Below are 18,869 nucleotides of genomic sequence, written 5' to 3'. Positions count from 1 at the left end.
CAGGACATTGAACTCATTAATTTAGAAATTAATTAATTCAACGATTTGCTCAATCATCAAGATTCTAATCTCATTAACTAGGGAATTAATTCCTCATCATGCCCATTCACCAGGGCATTAATCCCATTAATTCGGGAATTAATTCATCACATCGCATATCTTATTTTCTCATGTAATCAACATAATAATTTCTAATATATCAACCACAAATAATTAGATAAAAAAATACATATTGACTAATATTAAATTCAGGCATCGTGTAATTACCTGACAACTAAGCTCGAGTCAAAGTTTCCTGTTGTGGTGTCGGCCTGGCAGCCTTTCCTGAATTAACACGTAAATCATATCATTATTCTACTTTCCATATTAACACACTCAATAAATAAAATCCTTCCGATTATCCTTTCATTTTCCACATTGTAACACAATTCATTTCATCATTGAAAAACAATATATATATATATATATATATATATATTCTTTAAATGTATTTATTTAATTTATTTTACCAAAATTTAAATTAAAGGAAAACATAAAAAAAATTTCATGATCTATTCACTCTTTAACATTAATATCATCTCTTTCCTATACAAACTCATCATCTTATTCAAATTCTTAAAATTTATTCTTCTTATTATCATTTTTTCAAAAAAAATCCCTTCTTCAAGAACACCTAAAATTTTGCTTCATTTACCATAATTTTTTACTTTCTCTACTCACTTTAATAATCTTAACATAATTTCACAATCAATTATAATTTTTTCCAAAATTTATCATGAACCCTAATTTCTCATTTCACAAAGTTCAATCAATTTAAAGTATTAATTCTTCAAGAATCTTATTTAAAAGTATGAGGGCACCGTACCGAGCAATACCCAAAGCTTTAACACTTTTGAATTGAAAAATTTACCTTGCTTGAATTGGTTTTTCCTCTCCTGGCTGAATGGCTTTTTCTCTTTGAAAAGCAAGTTTTGTTCTATTTTTTTTTCTCCTTCCAGCACACACTCACTTGCACTTTTTTTTTTATATATATATATAAAATTAACTTTTTTAAAAATGCCTTCCATGTCCCTAAATGTTCTCTTCCCGCGCACACACTTTAGCACACATATTAGTTCATTAACTTTTTTTTTTAAATGCCTTCTATATCCCTCAATAATAACTTTTATAATTTTTTAGGTAAAATTTCCTGAATCCTAATACCTGTTTATACCAAATCTCGTCCAGGTTATATCGAATTTCACTAAGTTACTTGTTAGTACTTTCAGTTTCATGAAATTCACTTCTATAAAAATTTTATTCACATTTTTGAGTTTATTTATTTATTTATATATATTAACACTTGAACAAAACATTTTAATTCAGATTCTTGAATATATTATCGTTTTATAATTTAATTTATCATTTTCCCTTATTTTTTGTAATCCTGACTTTTATTAATATCAATAATATTATTCGGGGTTTTACACCAACACTGTTCTTGATTCTATCTTTAGGGGTTTTTTTGTAAATTTAAATTGTTTAATTTGTTATTTGGATTGTTTTGAACATTGATTATTTTGTAATATTTAGTTATGGGAGTGTGTGAGTATATTACAGTAAAAAAAACTGTGATATGTGTATTTTTTTTATTTATGTTATTGAATTATAAAAATAAAAAAGACAAAAAATTAACTGTTTAATTTGAATATGGTTAAATATCTCAAGGACAAATAAAATCATGTTGTATTTCATGTTAAAATATAAGAACATGTTTCTACATCTATTATGAGATTTAATAACTGATTTATGAAAGCCTTAAGAATTTGATTAATATTTCAAATTTTCAAATCACATCAAACTGTAAAGTAGCTTACCTCAGGTAGGGTGTGCTAAGAGTGCTAATACCTTTCATAGTCACAACCAGTCTTTTACTCTTGAATCTCTAATAACGATCAGTAAATCTGGGTTTCCTAGTAACCCTCAATCGAATATTAGGTGGTGACTATCAAGAACCAATCAAGCAAAACGAACGAAAACTTATTTGCCTTGTTTTTTTTTTTTATCCTAGTAAATTCTCTATAGTGGATCTTATGATACTTAATAACCAACTTGATATGTATATTATTGATCTACGTAATGGTGATGAGTTCTCTTAATTCCTATCATCATGATTGTAGTTTCGATTGGTCACTCTTTAATTATTGATCTACGCATCAAGCAAATATATGATTTAAAGAAGATCCATATTTATTCGGATAAAATCATACGTGTATGTGTGAGGAACACAAAATGGCAGATGTACATGTAGTATATTTTTTATAGATAAATATGAATGTTTTAGATAGTTTACGTGTAACTTGACTAATCTTATAGGTTTTAAAATTAATGACAATATAAACTTATAATAACTCTGAGATTTATAGTATTTTAAGAAAATATTTAAAAGTATTGTAGTGATTGAGTGTTAATTATTTTTTTAAAATAATATATTAAAATAATAAAATTATTTTTAACATGTAATATCAAAATAATAAAATATCAAAAAATATTTTTTAAAATATTTTTTTATAAAAATTTAAACCACAAAAACGATAATAAATATACCAGCAAAGAATGGAACGGTTGAGTTTGTTACTGAGGTGATTAGAGCTTGTCGTCATGCAATGATTAGTGTTGATGCAAAGTCAAGAAACCTATTCATGTCCTCTATAGTCGGCAAGAAAAGGTGTTCAGCCTTTTCTGTGGACTTGAAAGCAAGCAGAGCGTGATTTGTTCTTTACCTTAGTGGACAGCTCACGAGATACAATGCTACATTTGGCAGCAAAATTGATCACGAGATCCAATGCTGGCAGCAAAATTGATTGGAATTTGGACCTTAATTGCAAATAATTTTATTTTTTCTATGTTGTATATGAAATCAATCCTAATTACATACATAAATTCATAGTTAATTTAACTATATTCAATCAAACAATAATTTAGTGTAATATTTCATCAGTTTTCAGAGAGAAAGGGGCTATAACTGCAGGGAGAAAAAAACATATCACAATCTCGCGAAATCCACAAACTGTACTGTTTCGTTAATTGTTTTTTAAAAATGTGCTTTTATTAATATTTCTGATTTAGTGTGCTCATTATTTAAAAAAAAAAACCTAAAATCTAGGGCATTTATAGTAATTAAATATTTTATCGGATCGCATTTCCAGATGTTACCCATCCGTAGATGCCCTTTGACCTTAATGTTGAATATCAGGTATAGGGCATTTATGGATGACACCGAGGTGAAACGGAAGGCTGAGAGTGCTGGACACTTGATAGTCTTCGTTCCGGACTGTAGGGAGCACCATAGCAAGAACAGAAACATACCTTCACTCAAGTTCTTGCCATCACGCAGACATCCTCAGCAGTCTGGTCAAGCTTGGGAGAGAGAAGTAAGGGAATTATAAGTGGCTCTGTCTCTGTGAACTGCTACCACACCATGTAAGTATTTCATTGGGTCTTGTTGTTGCTCTATCCTCTGGCTTTCATCCGATGATATCTTGGTTCTTGGCTTTCCAGTTTTTCCCCACTCTTTGATAATGCAGTGTGAGTTGCATGAAGCAAATTCGAAGCCCTAAAGAAGATTTGCATAGCATGAAGATCTTACCACTTAGAAATAATGGAAATATCAGTGCATCAACTATTTACTTATTTATTGAAAATGATGTGATAGAACGCAGAAAACACCATTTTCATACTTCATCGGTAGAAAAGTACTTCCAGAACTACATCATGAAATACACTCTAACGTGATCCAGTTATGTAACCCGTCAATTTTGTAATGAAAAAGTTAGGGCAGATATTACTGCTTTTTCAAGGTGCAGAGCAGCTCCGTTTATGGTTTGCTTGTGGTTTGCCATCAATTAATTATTATTTTTTTTAATCTTAAGAACCAAGAAAATTGATGGTTTGCTTATGCTTTGCTATTGGCTCGGTAGATCTTGGCATCCCTAGTTTCTCAGATCCTTACCCCCACATTGTACACAGATTCTAACATGACGACGACAAACAATTTGCAACAACAACAACATTCACCAAGCCACGAAGAGCAATTTGTTGAAGCAGAGTCGTCACAGTCATCACAAGGTTCAGGTATACCATGACCTCATTCTCTTCCTCTGTTAGATTTCCAACCACTTCGACCTCTTGATGTTAACACGGGAGAGAATAAAAACCTTGGCAGGAGCGGTGAGCAATGAAATGAATGGTCCCTTGCTAACCCTGTACAAGTATGCCCATAATGGAGACTGGGATGCCATAAAAACCTATCTTATCCGATACCCAAATGCAAGAAAGGCCATGATTAAACCCTATGGTGGAACAGCCCTTCATGTAGCAGCTTTTTCTGGACATCTGAGAGTTGTGGAGGAGTTAGTGAAGTTGATGTCTGTAGAAGAATTGGAAATACAAGATAATCAAGGCAACACAGGTCTTTCTAGTGCTGCCTTTGTTGGAAAAAGAAAGATGGCAGAATGTTTGGTGAGAAAGAACAAACACTTGGTTACCTTTGTAAATGCACAAAAAAAGATCCCACTGGTTCAGGCATGTATAAGCAACTGTAAGGATATGGCTCTTTATCTATACTCTGTCACTCCATTTGAATTTCTTTGTCAAGGCAATGGCCACCATGGATCTTATTTCCTTCAATGTGCTATTGGTGCTCAAATGCTCGGTAAGAGACTTCACCCCTTAATTACTTATCTTCATTCTTTTCTCTTTTTTTATTCAATGCTCTGTTCGTAAGTCTTCCCTTTCTTTATTTCCCCTGGTAAATTATTATTTATCTCCTGTAATTTAACAAAACTAATCAATCAATCATTATGGTTTTAAGGATTACATGAATCTTAAAATCTGTTTATGGCTTAAAAAAGTAATAAATTGAGAATGTTCAATGTTGGTCAAGGGATTATTGAATAATTGTTTACACTAAAGGGACTGATTGGCTAATATTTCTAAACTATAGGGACTAGCTTGTATTTTACTCTCAATTCCTCCTCCTCCCTTTTTTTCTTCTTATAATAGATTTTCTCATGCAGGCAAATGTGAGAGACTTCACGTTAGTTATTGAGGGATTATCCACTTTTTGTGTGAGAAATTTACACCTGATGGTACATAGAAATTAGCTATTCATAAACAAAAATGAGAGAGAGCTTGATTTCAGATGGCTTCATATGAAACAAAATGACTTTTAAATTAATTTGTTAGCATTTCAAAATGAAACCTCATCTTTCTTGTTCCTTCTTGTGCTGTTTCTTTTGAATATTGCAACGCCAGATATTGTGTTTGATTTTCTGCATCGCTTCCCACATATGGCTACTAAAACGGATGATGTTCTGAAGTCGAATGCTTTGATTCGTTTGTCTACCTCGCCTCAAATATTTCCAAGTGCAAGTCAACCTGCGTTTTGGCAGCAATTCATCTGTTCATGTTAGTATCTTTTTCTTCAGTTTTTACTCCTCGCTTTTCTCTTCATTTCCTCTCGAAATCTATTTAACGTCCGTATAATATTTTATGTGTTCTTAGAAGCTATCTCACAGTAATTTATATACATTCAAGAAAGAAAGAAAAACAGAGAAAGAAAGTAAACAAGGTTTTATTTTATATGATTTTTGTAAATTGATATGAGTTTTTTGTTTTTTAAAACTTTTGATTCATATAGAAGTTAAAAATATATTTAGCTAAAAAAAATTTATATAAATAAAAAATTGGTTATAAAACTGAGTCAAAACTTCGATGTAATCAAAAGTTTGGAATTTTAACTTATGAATTTCAACTTATACTAAATTTATTTCTAATATATTACTTATCAAGATAAAAAATAATAAAAAGTTATTTCTAATATAAAAATAACTATTACTTATCATGACAGCAACCAATCTGAACTTTTTTTTATATATAAATTGTCTATAAGAAAAATTCAATTATGATTTAAAATAATAAATTTATAAGTCGTATTATTAAAACTGACTTAATTCTAAGAACATGACAGGTATTTGGTCAAAACCAATTGTTGGAACTAATGATACGGTTCGTATCTATGTGCCTGCTCAGAGACTAAGGGAGTCGAAGAACATTGTCCTTCAAGGTATTTGCACAGATCTGTGTGTTTTTGTCCACTCTCCTGTGTGGGGTGGTGCAAACGTGAGCCATATGCAATACTTGTGATAATTTCTCTGTTTTTTTTCTTCTTAACTTTTCAGTGTTAAGTCAATTGCGTGTGTTTGCAAAAAATCTCTTCACGTTCTTAGGTAAGCGATATATACACTCATCTATATCCTACTTCTCTTAATTTCTATCACCATTATCATGGTTTTATTTGATAACTATTTAAATATTGTTGATCTAGGAATCAAGCAAATGTATGATTTAAAGAAGATCCACATTTATTCGGATAAAATCCTACGGTGTATGTGTGAGCATATATCTTCTCTGGATTACGAGGAACAGCTCAAGGCAGCTGTACATCCAGCATTCCACAGTGCAGTAAAGAATGGCACGCTTGAGTTTATTATGGAGATGATCAAAGCTTGTCCTCATGTAATGATCTGTACAGATGATAACTCGAGAACCCTATTTATGTCCTCGATTGCAAATCGACAAGAAAAGGTGGTCAGCCTTTTCTATGGACTGGAAGCAACCAGATCAGGATTTGTTTCCCTTATAGATAGCTCAGGAAATACAATGTTACATTTGGCAGCAAAACTGTCACCTCCTTCTCATCTATCTCGGATCTCTGGTGCAGCTCTACAGATGCAAAGAGAACTACAATGGTACAAGGTGAGCTTTCCAAACTTAACATCTTTTTCTTAAAAACAAAAAAGATTGATAGAGCGTTGATAAATAAAAAAAATCCTTAATGCAGGAAGTGGAAAGTATTATAAATCCTACAGACAAGGATTTTGCTAATGTAAAGGGTCAGATAGCCAGGGAATTATTCACAAGTGACCATGCGGACTTGTTACTGAAAGGAGAGGAATGGATGAAAGCAACGGCAACTTCATGCACTGTTGTGGGTGCTCTCATCATTACAATTATGTTTACTGCTGCATTCACTGTTCCCGGCGGCTACGTTCAAGAGAGCGGCTATCCGATTTTTAAAGACAAGGAATCTTTTACAGTTTTTATAGTATCGGATGCAATCTCTCTGTTTTCTTCATCAACATCAGTGTTGATGTTCTTAGGAATTCTTACGTCGCGATACGCGGAGGAAGATTTCCTTAAATCCTTGCCCACCAAGTTAATTATCGGCCTTTCCACGCTTTTCTTCTCCATTGCAACCATGATGGTAACCTTCTGTGCTGCTCTTATGATTATTGTGGATGGGAAATTGCAAATTATAATTCCGATTGTCTTGGTCGCATGTATCCCTGTAACTTTTTTCATGATGTTGCAATTTCCCCTCCTAGTGGAGATTTTTGTATCCACATATGGACCGGGAATCTTCAACAAAAAATTGAAACGTTGGTACTGATTAATGAAATGTATGTAATTCTTCGTGTAAGATTTAGATCCTTTTCTCTCTTGCGTGTTTTAGCCTAAATTATTATTTATATTATAGCAGAAAAGCTGGGCGAATTCAACCATAATCTCTTTGAACAATTACACGATTGCAATTGCATTAGAGTTACAAATTACAGAGAATAATTATAACAAAACGCATTTTTATTGTGTTGTATCGTTTCCTCTCTCGCAGATTGCATTATTCTTTCTACAATGTTATTTTTTTCATTTTAATTATCAAACTTGTAATTAATGTTGAAATCGTAATCTACTTTTTATGCTATCACATATGCGAAATCTCTTGAAATATTCAAATGTTAAATTAAAAATAAATATTTTAGTATGGATCAAATTTTTTATAAAAATTTATTTATTTATTTTTAATTTATATTTTAAGTGGATCATTTATACTTATATATAATATATTTAATATATTTTCAAATAAAAAAATACTTTACAAAAATTATGAAAATGACCTGCCAAACAATGAAGATGAGGTCATGGATATACAGACACGCCCATCTCTGTTCTTGATTCCTTCTTTTGTTATTCAATGGAGTCATGGTTTATGGAATACAAGAAGGAAGATTGAAATTTAGTTCTTACCATTTCAATGCACAAATAAGACTCAAACTCCATGTTCGGCGTAGAAAAGTGAAAGCCGAATTGCAAAAAATAGAACTGCCAGGCAGATAAGATTATCGGGTTCTGACACTGCAACCAGGCTGCCGTGTACTAACTATCTTGGTGGTCAAAAGTTTGAACTGCCATGGCTTGAAAAAGAATCCATGGATGCCCCACAAAAAGGCATGGCTTCCTTTAAAAGTTTTAAATTTCTATTTATTTGTTCTTTTTTTCATTTCTTTCTTGAAGCTCGGTCAGGGGAACAGCACAAATATTCCTCCAATTTTAGGATTGATATGTTAGGATGTGGATTTTTCTTTTGATATTAATAATCTATTTTCCTAGAAAAATTACTATTAAAAGATAATATTAAAACATAAATAGATGATCTTGAGGGAGTGTGAATTTATAAACAAAAATTATAAATCCTAAACAAATATTTTGGAATGGATTTAATCTCAACACAATAAAAACAGCTAAATTATTATAAAACCAGTTGATGTATTTTTTCAAATGTTTTAGAAAATTATTCTTTTTTAAAATATAACAAACAATAACTTAAAATTGTTTATGTGATAGATATAAAATATATTAATTTGTAAGGCATATATATATATATATATATATATAGAATAATTGACGCATGAAAAACTTATAACTAACCTAAAAAAACAGCTCTTAACTGAAAAATGACATTGAAATCGATGTCACGCCAATTCATGGAAAACTCAAATGAATTTTCAAATGAAAGAAAAAAAAGAGGGGAGAATAAGAAAACTTAACAAAACAGGAAGTCATAGCTAACAAGATCTGGGACCCACACAAAACTTATCATCACATTCAGACGCATCAAAAAGTCTATAAATTCACCACCTTGAGGGATACAGAGAGCATCAGCTCATATAATCAACGCCAAACTCGAAGACTTCTCTCTGTCTTCTCGATTCCTTGTTTCTTGTTCTGTTCTGTCACAACAACGTAATAACCATGTCTCAGGTACCCTAAATCTTCATTTCTTGATTCTTCTTTTTTTGGGGCAAAGTTTGTATTTTTATTGTTTGTTAATAATATGTTCCTGTTGTTTTGACTTGTATTGAGATGTCTATGAATTTTGGCTGAATTTGGGTGGATATGTTGGATTTCAAGTTCAAATATTTTCTGGGATTTCTGGGTTTTTGTTAATTTTTATTTTGTTTGGGGATCTTAGGGAGCTTTTGATGTAATTTGTATAGTTAAGCCTGAATTTGTAGTTTAAAGCAAGTTGTTGAAGTTGTAAAATTTAATCTTGAGGGAAAAAGATTGCTGCTTTGTTGTCTAGGAACCTAGAATATGTCTGGTTTTAGTTGAATGGAAATTGTAGGATAAAGGCGATACGAAGGTTGACTTCTTTCTTTGCGTTACTGTTGTGAGTTAGAAATTTTTTTAGGGTTACATGTTAACTGATGTTGTAACCTGTTTTTGGAGATTTTTTTTGCTTTACTGCCTGCCCTTTTTTTTTATTTGATGACATTACATTGTGGTTATTGCTGATTTTTGCATGTCTAATGGTTTTCAATTTTGTTAAATTGCAGACTGTTGTCCTCAAGGTTGGCATGTCATGTGGAGGTTGTGTTGGGGCCGTGAAAAGGGTTTTGGGAAAAATGGAAGGTTTGTTTCTGTCCTTGCAATTTATCTTTTAGCCTCTGGAACTTTGCTGATTGTGCTGTCTTTCTCGCTCAACACACACAAAATTGAAATGGACAAAACATTTTAGATTTGATTTATTGAGTTTTCAATCTTAGCTCCTGGAAGCATGCTGCTAAGGTTCTAATTCAGGAATTTTTGGGCACGGTGTAAATCCTTTTCGTGGTCTATTTGATAATGAACTGGCGCGAGATTGGTTATAGAATTTTGCATCTTTGCAAGTAGATTAGCTGGTATGGTGAGGTTTTTGAAGCATTTGCATTTTGTGAAGAAGTGAAATTTACTTTTATCTTCTTACTGTGCGTTACAAAGCAATTTTCACATCGTTACTCTTCATCTATGAAAAAATAGAGAACAATGAAATGGTTTGGATTGTTATCTAATCTGGTTGGAAATTCTACTGGCAAGTATTGTTTTCAGATGTAGCTGAGGCCCTCAGTTCATCATTGTTGTTGTAATAGATGATAATATCTTGTCTCTCCTGGAACATTTTTCAGGTGTGGAATCATATGACATTGATTTGAAGGAGCAAAAAGTCACAGTGAAAGGAAATGTGCAGCCAGATGCTGTTCTTCAGACTGTCTCTAAGACCGGGAAGAAGACTACCTTCTGGGAAGCAGAAGCACCAGCTGAACCTGCTACTGCAGAAACTTTGGCTGCTGCATAATGTTGCTGATACCAGCATTTACTTTGTGAAAGTTTGTTTTATTAGGTAATAGTTTATTGAACTTACTATGATTATAATGTGGATTGTCGATATCGAGCTCGCTTGTACTTGGATGTAAGCTATAATAATTTCTGGGGTACATTCATAAGGATATGATATAGAAATCTCATCTTGTTGTCTTTCTCTATTGATCGCGTAATTCATGACACTCCTCTTCGAAGATATAGATCATCAAGTTCTTGGCTCGTTATATAGATATGATTTCTCAGGCCTTTGAACCACTTTCAGTGTCTGGGATTTCAATTTCAGAATTGTTGTAACTTGTGTTCTCCATCATTGTATCAAACCATAGATTTATCTTAAAAGATAATACAGGCTGTTCAAAAGCTTGACATGTACTACAAGCATGAGGGCAGGGCTGTTTATGCTAAAATAATCGACGTGTCTCACCCAGATGCGGACACAAACACCTACCCCACGGGATAGCTTGGAGATGTCTCTTCTGAGGTTGCAAAATGTGAAAACAATTGACTGATACTTCATCTAATAAACACGGAAAGGAATGCGGATGGCACGGTATTTGATGATGCAACGTCTACTTTGCTTCTTGACAACAATGTATTTGATAATTTTATCGTGTCCACTCGCTCTAGATGAAAAGAAAGGACATTATAACATTAGTTATAGCTCATCAGCATTCAGCAATGACTTCAGTTCAAACTTCAACAACAAAGGGATTACAGGAATAGAAAGCGAAGTCATCGGGAATGCTGACTTTTGAAAGGATAGTTGATGAATCTCTGTTACATCATCCTACAAAGATCTATTATAGAGAGCAGGCAACCTGGAAGTTCAGAAGCAGATGGCTTGCGCAGATCATCACTGGATGAGAGGTAAACAAACGTGAGAGCTTGCTCCCTTAGTTTCAGAGGATAGTCTGCAACACACCCGATTCTCGGACCAGCTCCAGTTGACCATTTCAAAGACAGTTGGTGCCCTAATTGGTATGAGCTAGCTTCGTTCTTGGATTTGATCCTCTGCAATATTTCCTTCTTTGGTACATTTGCTTTTGTGTTCTGGATATTGGCCGACAACATCCTCTTGTAACTGCATGTTCTTGTGGCTTGTGAAGACATGGATGATTCAGAAGGTTGGTAATTGTTAATTTTACTCGAAGCATGAAGCTTAGACGGCTTCGAATCCATTGACCAACCAAATTTACTTCTGTCTTGAGACAATTCCCTTGATTCACAGCTTTCACTATCTTCTGGTGTAAGAACCTGCCTAGAGCAATACCAGATGGAACAATGACCAAGTAGAAGCACCATATCAAGTGATTACTAAAGAATAAGAATAGAAGTTGGCAAAACCAGATAGGCCAAAGCTGGAAAGGCTCCATCATAACCAGATATTTTTATGCAAAAACGGCACGTTGGGTGGCAGGTTTGTGAAGTATCATGGCATTGAGTTGCGTACCCGAATTTCATTGAGGTTGATCCCATTTTCTTCGAGGAAGGCCAAGAAGCCGCCAAGTTTCTGGTTAGTTGGACGGTAATGCCCACTATATGCTGATATAGACTGAAAGACAATGAAAATTTAAGATTCAGAAGCAAGAGATGCATATAGTCAAAGCAACCGCTTATCCTTTGTCCAACTCTCTATTTAATACCAAACCAAGATGCACATTTCTCTCATACTGCAGTCATTTGTTTCAGTATTCCAGGCTTAATTGCCTTCTATAAGCTATGCTACCTACCTTCACATGGATCATGGCATTCTTACCCTGAGCTTTCCATTTTCTGCTGTTAGTCTCCCAGCAGCCAGAGTAGTCCCTCCAGCAAGGAAGCTCGAGTGATGAAATGCTCCTTTCTTTTTCTGAATGTTTAAGAAAAGACATTATTAGTCGTATAGATGGATGAAAATTTGCTAATTAATTGGTCTAATGTCCAGAATGATCCTTACCTCTCCAGCATATAGTTTTCTGCAGGTGCTCATCACGAATATCCATTTTGAACCTTCCAATCCTTGATTTGTATCTAGGAGGTTGCCATTTTGTTTGTGCACCACTGTTCCTTCAGCAATGATGTATTCATACAGTTCTCTCTCTTGCTTATTTCAGGGAAAATCGTGACAGGTGTGTGAGAACAAGTCATGAAAGCTTGTTTTTGCTAGTATTAAAAGGTTCAATTCTAATAGAGATCAAAAGCTTTTCTTCTTTCTTTCTTTTCTGTAATTTGAAGCGGTAATCTACTTTCTGAATACAAGGCTATGGCAAATGTCAACATACATTTCATGATATCCTTAAATTGATCATGCAAATTTATCATGAGCTGATGTATGCAATGCAGTAGACAGCTGAATTGCTATGGAAACACAACATTCTGATAATGAGTTCTGAGTTTCTATGCTCAGGAACATACCGGTCCTAGATACTGAATGCATTCTAGGCAAAGTCTTGTTCTTGGACAGTCTTTGAGATCAATTTCTTTACCATCTCCAATATCCAGCCTGAAACCAAGCAGAAAGATACAGCATTTTAGTAACAGCAAAGAGCAAAATTTCCCTGAACAATGCAGAATGCTCATAACAGGAAGTGGGGATCCCATTGTGCTTCCGATCACAACCGAAATGGTGCTTCAAAACCTTGGCAATATTTCATAATTACACATGCAGTTTGTGGAGAAGGAAAGGAGCAGGATTAGATTCTGACTTTCAAACTTTTCAGTGGCATTTACAGATACTAGTCCATCTAGCATGAACTAGATTCCAAAGTTCTGGTTTTTTATTTTTCCTTTATTGTTTTTGAGGCACATTGCATCTTAGCCAAATGCACCTATGCAAAAAAATTAAGAGCATGGATAGAAGAGAAACTTATGGAACAAATGTGATGCCCCGTCTTCCAAGTGTCAACTGAGAAAGATCAAAAGATGATCAAATTGGTTGAGACCCCTACTCGTACCAGTAGAAAAATGGCTGCAATGCATCTGTTTTAGACCACTCTTCATGGTACAAATTCAAATTATGGCCATACCGATGCCTCGGATCAATCTACATCACAACATATATAAACAAAAAAGAAGTAGCAAAACTAGCACTTGAAGAAAAGGATCAAACATAATCAAACAGCTGCAGCCCAATATAGGCTTACAGCTTCAATCCAATGCTGGAAAGCTAATTTTTGTGCCTTGGCATCTTTGCCTAAACCTTTTCCGACCTGTCAAAAAGTGGAAAGTTGCATGATATATCAGTCTTCTTATTACATCAGAATTTTGTTCTTGACACTAAGCAATACTTTATCCAGTGTTCTAAAGCAGCAAGAACTTAAACAACACACCTTTGAAGCATTCAAGCTGATCCTACTCCACCGCGATGCTGCTGTTTCAGGTTTATCAAAACTGAAGAAGGAAACTGTGCTGTGATTTAGCCTTGCATAATCTAAAGCTCGCCACCTTCACATTCACATCAGATTAGAAAAGACAGAGTTCCATATGTTGTATTATCTATACAAGAACATGAGGGGCACGTACCAGAGCTCTTCAGCAACCACCGCAGAATCTGCTAACCTGCGACGGGTACGATAACTCCTGTAAACTTTCTGCAACTTCACAGCTGCTGCTGATTCAAATCTCTTGCTTCTTTCAGAACGATCCTTTTCGGTCATTCCAGAACGATAGCGATCTACAGAAAGTGCCATTTCAATTTGTGTAGATCAAGAAATTAACATCAGAAAGTGAGATTTCGAGGGATCATAGCCACTATTCTGCTTCAGCACCTCAACAAAAATTTCTACATCAGCCCTACCTATATACTGTGCTTGCTTTAGAAACCTTATGTCTTTAGCCCTGAATGAGCCAATAATGCGCTGAAAAGGAACCACGTTTTGGAGGAAACTTGAAAGAAAGTGGGTCTACACTGTTTCCACCAGGAGTCATGTCAGCTGGCACTGCAAATTGCAATGTCAAAGTGCTTGCTCCCTCGTTTGATTTTTTTTTTTTTCCCTCTCCACTTGAAGATGGGAGGGATAGTCCTAGCTGCCACTATAAATATCCTTGTACGAAAAAAGGATGGAAAATAAAATCATAAAAAGTCATCTTAGAGATAAAAGGGAAAACAGACTGGTAGGTGCACAACCAGTCCTCGTACATCATGCATTTATGTCGGTTTCATATACAAAAGCTGGCTCAGCAACAAATACCATGTAACCGCGAAGTATTTATGATTTGATTGATCGAAAAACATGTAAGTTCATATAAAAACATAATGAACAATTTCTTGGTAAGTCTTCAATTTGAGGATATATTTAAAAATATTAAAATTTCAAGACTTAAATGAAATGGTTGTCAAAGTTAGGGGGGTGTCACGATCCTGGACGAAACGGATCATGGAAGGAGAACTAGTGCCTTATAGTTCATAAAACCAGATGAACCTTCTAGCTTCTTCTTCTTTTTTTCTTTTTTAATTTGACCCTCTCTTGTTTTTATTTAAATATTAGCTGCAATTGTTTTAAAAAATGAAAAAAAATTGCCACTAAAAATTAAATAGGAACAAGAGAGGGTTAAAAAAAGAAATTGCAATGTCATTTGTATTTTTCTTTAACTTGAACATTTAAGAAATAGCCAAAAATAACCACGAAAAGCTCTATTTTAGCCAAATATAGAAATATTTATTAAGATAACAAGCACGAAATAGTTTTAAGAAATGATAAATGGAATAAAACGATTTAAAATGTGGCTATAGCAGATATTTTAATAAATAAAAAATCAACTTTTATCATGAATATATTTAAAATTTCTCGATATTAAATTTAGAATTTTTACCATAGTGATATTTTTTTTAAATTAAATTTTTTTATGTTTTTGGGTTGTTTTAATATCCTGGTATTAAAAATAAATTTTAAAAAATTATTTTGATATATTTTCAAGTAAAAAATATTAAAAAAGTAACTGTTGCTATTGTTTTAAAATTCTCTTATTTAAAATTTAAGTTGTGAATTAAATAAATTAATCCTGATTTAAATTTTTATAAAATATGATTATTATATATCCTCCATATATCCAATTTGTATTCTAAAGTAAATAGTTTTTTCATATCACAATACAGCTAGGTAGATGCCCAGGAAGGCCCCACTTGTCCAAGGATTTGTTCAAAATCAACATAATAATTCCAATAAAAGGAAATAAAACAAAAGGGATCGAGTGGGAAATGTGGTATCCAAGGCGCCATGCTTTCTTCAAAAGCTTACATGCAAACAATCTGAACAACAATTACATCTGTAGGAGACCTAAGAATTAGTTTCATTAAATTTGATTTCTCACTTCTCCCAAGAAATGGAATTAAAAGAAGAAAAAAATAAAGAATGTTTCTTCTTCTTGCTAATAATACTCTATGGAATTATTTCCATGCTCTGCCACGACAAGGTTTTTGTAAGTGACCGGCCGAGGAATATAAGGTGGTGTTCTACACCTTAGCAGTGCCCAGTTTATCCCGTCAAAAAACTGATGGTGTTTGATGGCTGTAGCTCCCATGGTAGAACCCAGTCGTCTTACGGGATCTTTGATGAGAAGTTGGGTGATCAAGTCCTTCGCGAGGACTGGAATTGAGGGTTCCTTGGGGAATTCAAGGGCTCGAGCCACAATGTTTGCTAGGGTTAACTCATGGTCCATCCCTTTGAATGGTGTAACGCCGTAGAACATTTCAAACATGAATATGCCTAAGGTCCACCAATCCACTGCGTTGCCGTGTCCCTCGCCGGACACAATCTCCGGTGCCAAGTACTCATGGGTCCCAACAAACGACATGGATCGGACGTCTATTGGCTCTGCTACTATCTCGAGGGTCCCGCGTTGATGGAGTTTCTTCTTGCGTTTTCTCCTATGGTGGAAGCAAGAGACAGCTGGCACAATACAACTGGGTAGAATACATGATGACGTGGCAAATTGAGATGTATCAGAAGGGTAGTCTCTTGTCGATGAAGCTGTGGTTGGCTGGTTTTGATCGGAGATAATCTGAGCTGTTGACGGTGAGTTATCGTCCTTCAAGGATAGATCAAAATCTGTAAGCATTATGTGACCGTCTGATCTTACAAGAACATTTTCAGGCTTGAGGTCACGGTAGACTATTCCCATCATGTGCAAGTATTCAAGAGCAGCCACAACTTCTGATGCATAGAACCTAATAGCACCCAGAATAAATTATGATATATACAAAGAATTATTCAACTAATTATCAAGATTATTCCCACTATATATCATGTTATTGTGGTCCAGAATTAACTATATAATTTGTTTTTTTTTTTAATGGAACAACTTCACGTGACATAAACAGCCTCATCCATGCCTATAATGTTGTTGAACAAAAAATTTAGTGAAAAATCATAATTTTTACCATAGTAATAAAAACGATGTAGTTTTAATTTTTACGGTTAAAACAATATTATTTTAAAAAATTAAACATGTATTTTAACTGTTAGCTAAGTTGACCGGGTACAACTCTCAAATATCTTTTTCAAAACATGGTCCCAGTTAGTTTTCAGTTTAACCGGAAAAGTGAGGTTTAATAATTGTGAATTCTTACTGCTAAACCAAGTAGTTGGCTATTTGAAGAAATGATGGAGGTGAAAAGAATTAAATCTAATATAATAATAAAAAATGAATAAGAAGGTATAAATTTGAAGAAGAAGACATAGACTAAAAAAAGGGAAAGCGACGAATTGACAGAAAAATTAAAGAAGAGCAGGAAATGGGGGGAAAAGCTATCAATTTGATTCTTGAAATGATATCTCGGGACTCTCAGATTAGACAAAGAAGCTGAAAAATATTGTACTGGAACATGCCATAGATTGAGGGATGTCAGGCAGATATTTTTACTCCTTTTTATGAAGAGCATGATGCCATGCCTTCTCTATTATGATAGAATGCACGAGACACCCACCAAAAGTTCCATGGTCCACACAAAATCAATGGCTGCACCCGAATGTCACATGGATTTACCCATTGACCCTACACGCAATGAACAGCCTTAACAACCGTTAAACCTAGCCCCGCCCATGATCATCCAGCATTTCTCATCATTCACGAATTTGTTTCTTTTATGCAAACGCAACCACTCCTCAGATTATATGACATTAATTTTATTGATGTACGCGTGCGTACATTATACGTGCAGTTATATGTATGTATGTGTGTGTTTGTACATACCGGATGGCAGCTTCGCCGAAACGTCTATCCGGTTGCTGTTGCCGGAGGACATGGAGGTCACCGCCAGGACAGAACTCCGTTAACAAACAAGACCACCTGGGCGAGTCCAATGTGGCATACAATGTAGGCAAAAATGGATGCTCCAACATTTCTAATATTTCCCTCTCAATTCTAGCCCTACTATCTTTATTCCTAGTGGCCATTTCTTTTTTGTCCATGACTTTGGCAGCAAAAAGGCACCCGTTGCCTTCCTTGAGCTCTACAAGATACACACTCCCTATGTCACCACTTCCTAATTTGTGGACAAAGCGTAAATCAGCTAGGGTTAGGGGTGAGTTATCGCTGTTGTCACGTTGGATTGCATGCCAACACTGATCACATTGAGGCGGATGATGGGGCTTGCAGGAGTTTGACACGAGGCTCGAGGTTGAGGTAGTCCATGTGGTTTCGGACCCTGAACCTGTGCTGTGTCTTGTCTCGGCAGCGGTGGTGGTGGTGGTGGTGGAGGAAGCTAAACTAAGATTATCTAGATCATCGGTTAGATCTTCCACAACTGGCTCCATGGCGGTGGCGGAAAGAATGGTGGCCGGGAGTGGATTGGACAGCTGGGGTTTTGGAATGAGGGTGCGGAGAGGGAGTTGAGGTTTTAAAGGGAATGGAGGGGGGAAGTACGGGCCGGCAAGATGGGGTTGGGCCATGTGGCTTCTTTAGAAAAGGGATGGGTCCATGTAGGGTTCCTATAGCTGGATTCCAAACTCTGCTTATGTGATTTATATATTTTATTAATCATAGTTTATGTCTTTAATAAATCAAATGCATTGAAATCACTAACATGGAATTAATTTAAATCAATTTGTCTATTTTTTTTTATCATTTTTAAATAATGATGATAAATTCTTACCGTTTCTCAAATAAATAAATTCTTACCAAAGAAAAACAATAATAAAAATACATTCTGTTTACAACTATACAAAATTAAACATTCTTTTCAATGACATTATCTCTTTGTGGCCATTAGACACAATAAAAGAAAAGACAACATTGTATTTGGTTTGGTCTTCGTTGGAACTTAACAGCCTTTTAGGGTAAAATATGCCGATTTGCATTTTTATTGGAATATTATGAGCATTATATATATATATGGCTAATGATAACATTTTGCTCTTTTACAGTACTAT

General features: G+C 34.5%; 4 protein-coding genes across 5 annotated transcripts; 2 read left to right on the top strand and 2 right to left on the bottom strand.

Annotated features, from left to right (window-relative positions):
* Positions 1–3,193: 3,193 nt before the first annotated feature.
* Positions 3,194–7,522, top strand: LOC133705551 (uncharacterized). The gene is made up of 8 exons (XM_062130817.1): positions 3,194–3,462; positions 4,009–4,113; positions 4,205–4,693; positions 5,296–5,448; positions 6,011–6,106; positions 6,222–6,269; positions 6,368–6,798; positions 6,884–7,522. Exons 2-8 carry the CDS (start codon positions 4,017–4,019, stop codon positions 7,490–7,492), a joined length of 1,923 nt encoding a protein of 640 aa, XP_061986801.1. The 5' UTR covers positions 3,194–3,462; positions 4,009–4,016; the 3' UTR covers positions 7,493–7,522.
* Positions 7,523–8,983: 1,461 nt separating this feature from the next.
* LOC133705704 (copper transport protein ATX1-like) lies at positions 8,984–10,682 on the top strand. Its single transcript, XM_062131058.1, has 3 exons — positions 8,984–9,141; positions 9,717–9,792; positions 10,326–10,682. Exons 1-3 carry the CDS (start codon positions 9,133–9,135, stop codon positions 10,493–10,495), a joined length of 255 nt encoding a protein of 84 aa, XP_061987042.1. The 5' UTR covers positions 8,984–9,132; the 3' UTR covers positions 10,496–10,682.
* Positions 10,683–11,114: 432 nt separating this feature from the next.
* On the bottom strand, positions 11,115–14,573 carry LOC133705703 (IQ domain-containing protein IQM3-like). 2 transcript variants are annotated; one of them, XM_062131056.1, is made up of 9 exons: positions 14,023–14,573; positions 13,830–13,944; positions 13,644–13,709; positions 13,455–13,543; positions 12,916–13,003; positions 12,458–12,604; positions 12,278–12,370; positions 11,972–12,073; positions 11,115–11,775 (listed from the first exon to the last, which is right to left on the bottom strand). In XM_062131056.1, exons 1-9 carry the CDS (start codon positions 14,187–14,189, stop codon positions 11,299–11,301), a joined length of 1,344 nt encoding a protein of 447 aa, XP_061987040.1. In that variant the 5' UTR covers positions 14,190–14,573; the 3' UTR covers positions 11,115–11,298. The 2 variants fall into 2 exon arrangements, with proteins under 2 accessions (XP_061987040.1, XP_061987041.1); XM_062131057.1 differs by lacking the exon at positions 13,644–13,709.
* A 1,115-nt stretch (positions 14,574–15,688) lies between these two features.
* LOC133705011 (serine/threonine-protein kinase D6PKL1-like) lies at positions 15,689–18,326 on the bottom strand. The gene is made up of 2 exons (XM_062130105.1): positions 17,692–18,326; positions 15,689–16,666 (listed from the first exon to the last, which is right to left on the bottom strand). Exons 1-2 carry the CDS (start codon positions 18,252–18,254, stop codon positions 15,868–15,870), a joined length of 1,362 nt encoding a protein of 453 aa, XP_061986089.1. The 5' UTR covers positions 18,255–18,326; the 3' UTR covers positions 15,689–15,867.
* Positions 18,327–18,869: the final 543 nt, after the last annotated feature.

Source organism: Populus nigra, chromosome 10 (genome assembly GCF_951802175.1).
Source record: "Populus nigra chromosome 10, ddPopNigr1.1, whole genome shotgun sequence".
NCBI lineage: Eukaryota > Viridiplantae > Streptophyta > Magnoliopsida > Malpighiales > Salicaceae > Populus > Populus nigra.
The sequence above is the reverse complement of the archived record's forward strand: the minus strand, read 5'-3'. Positions and strand labels throughout refer to the sequence as shown.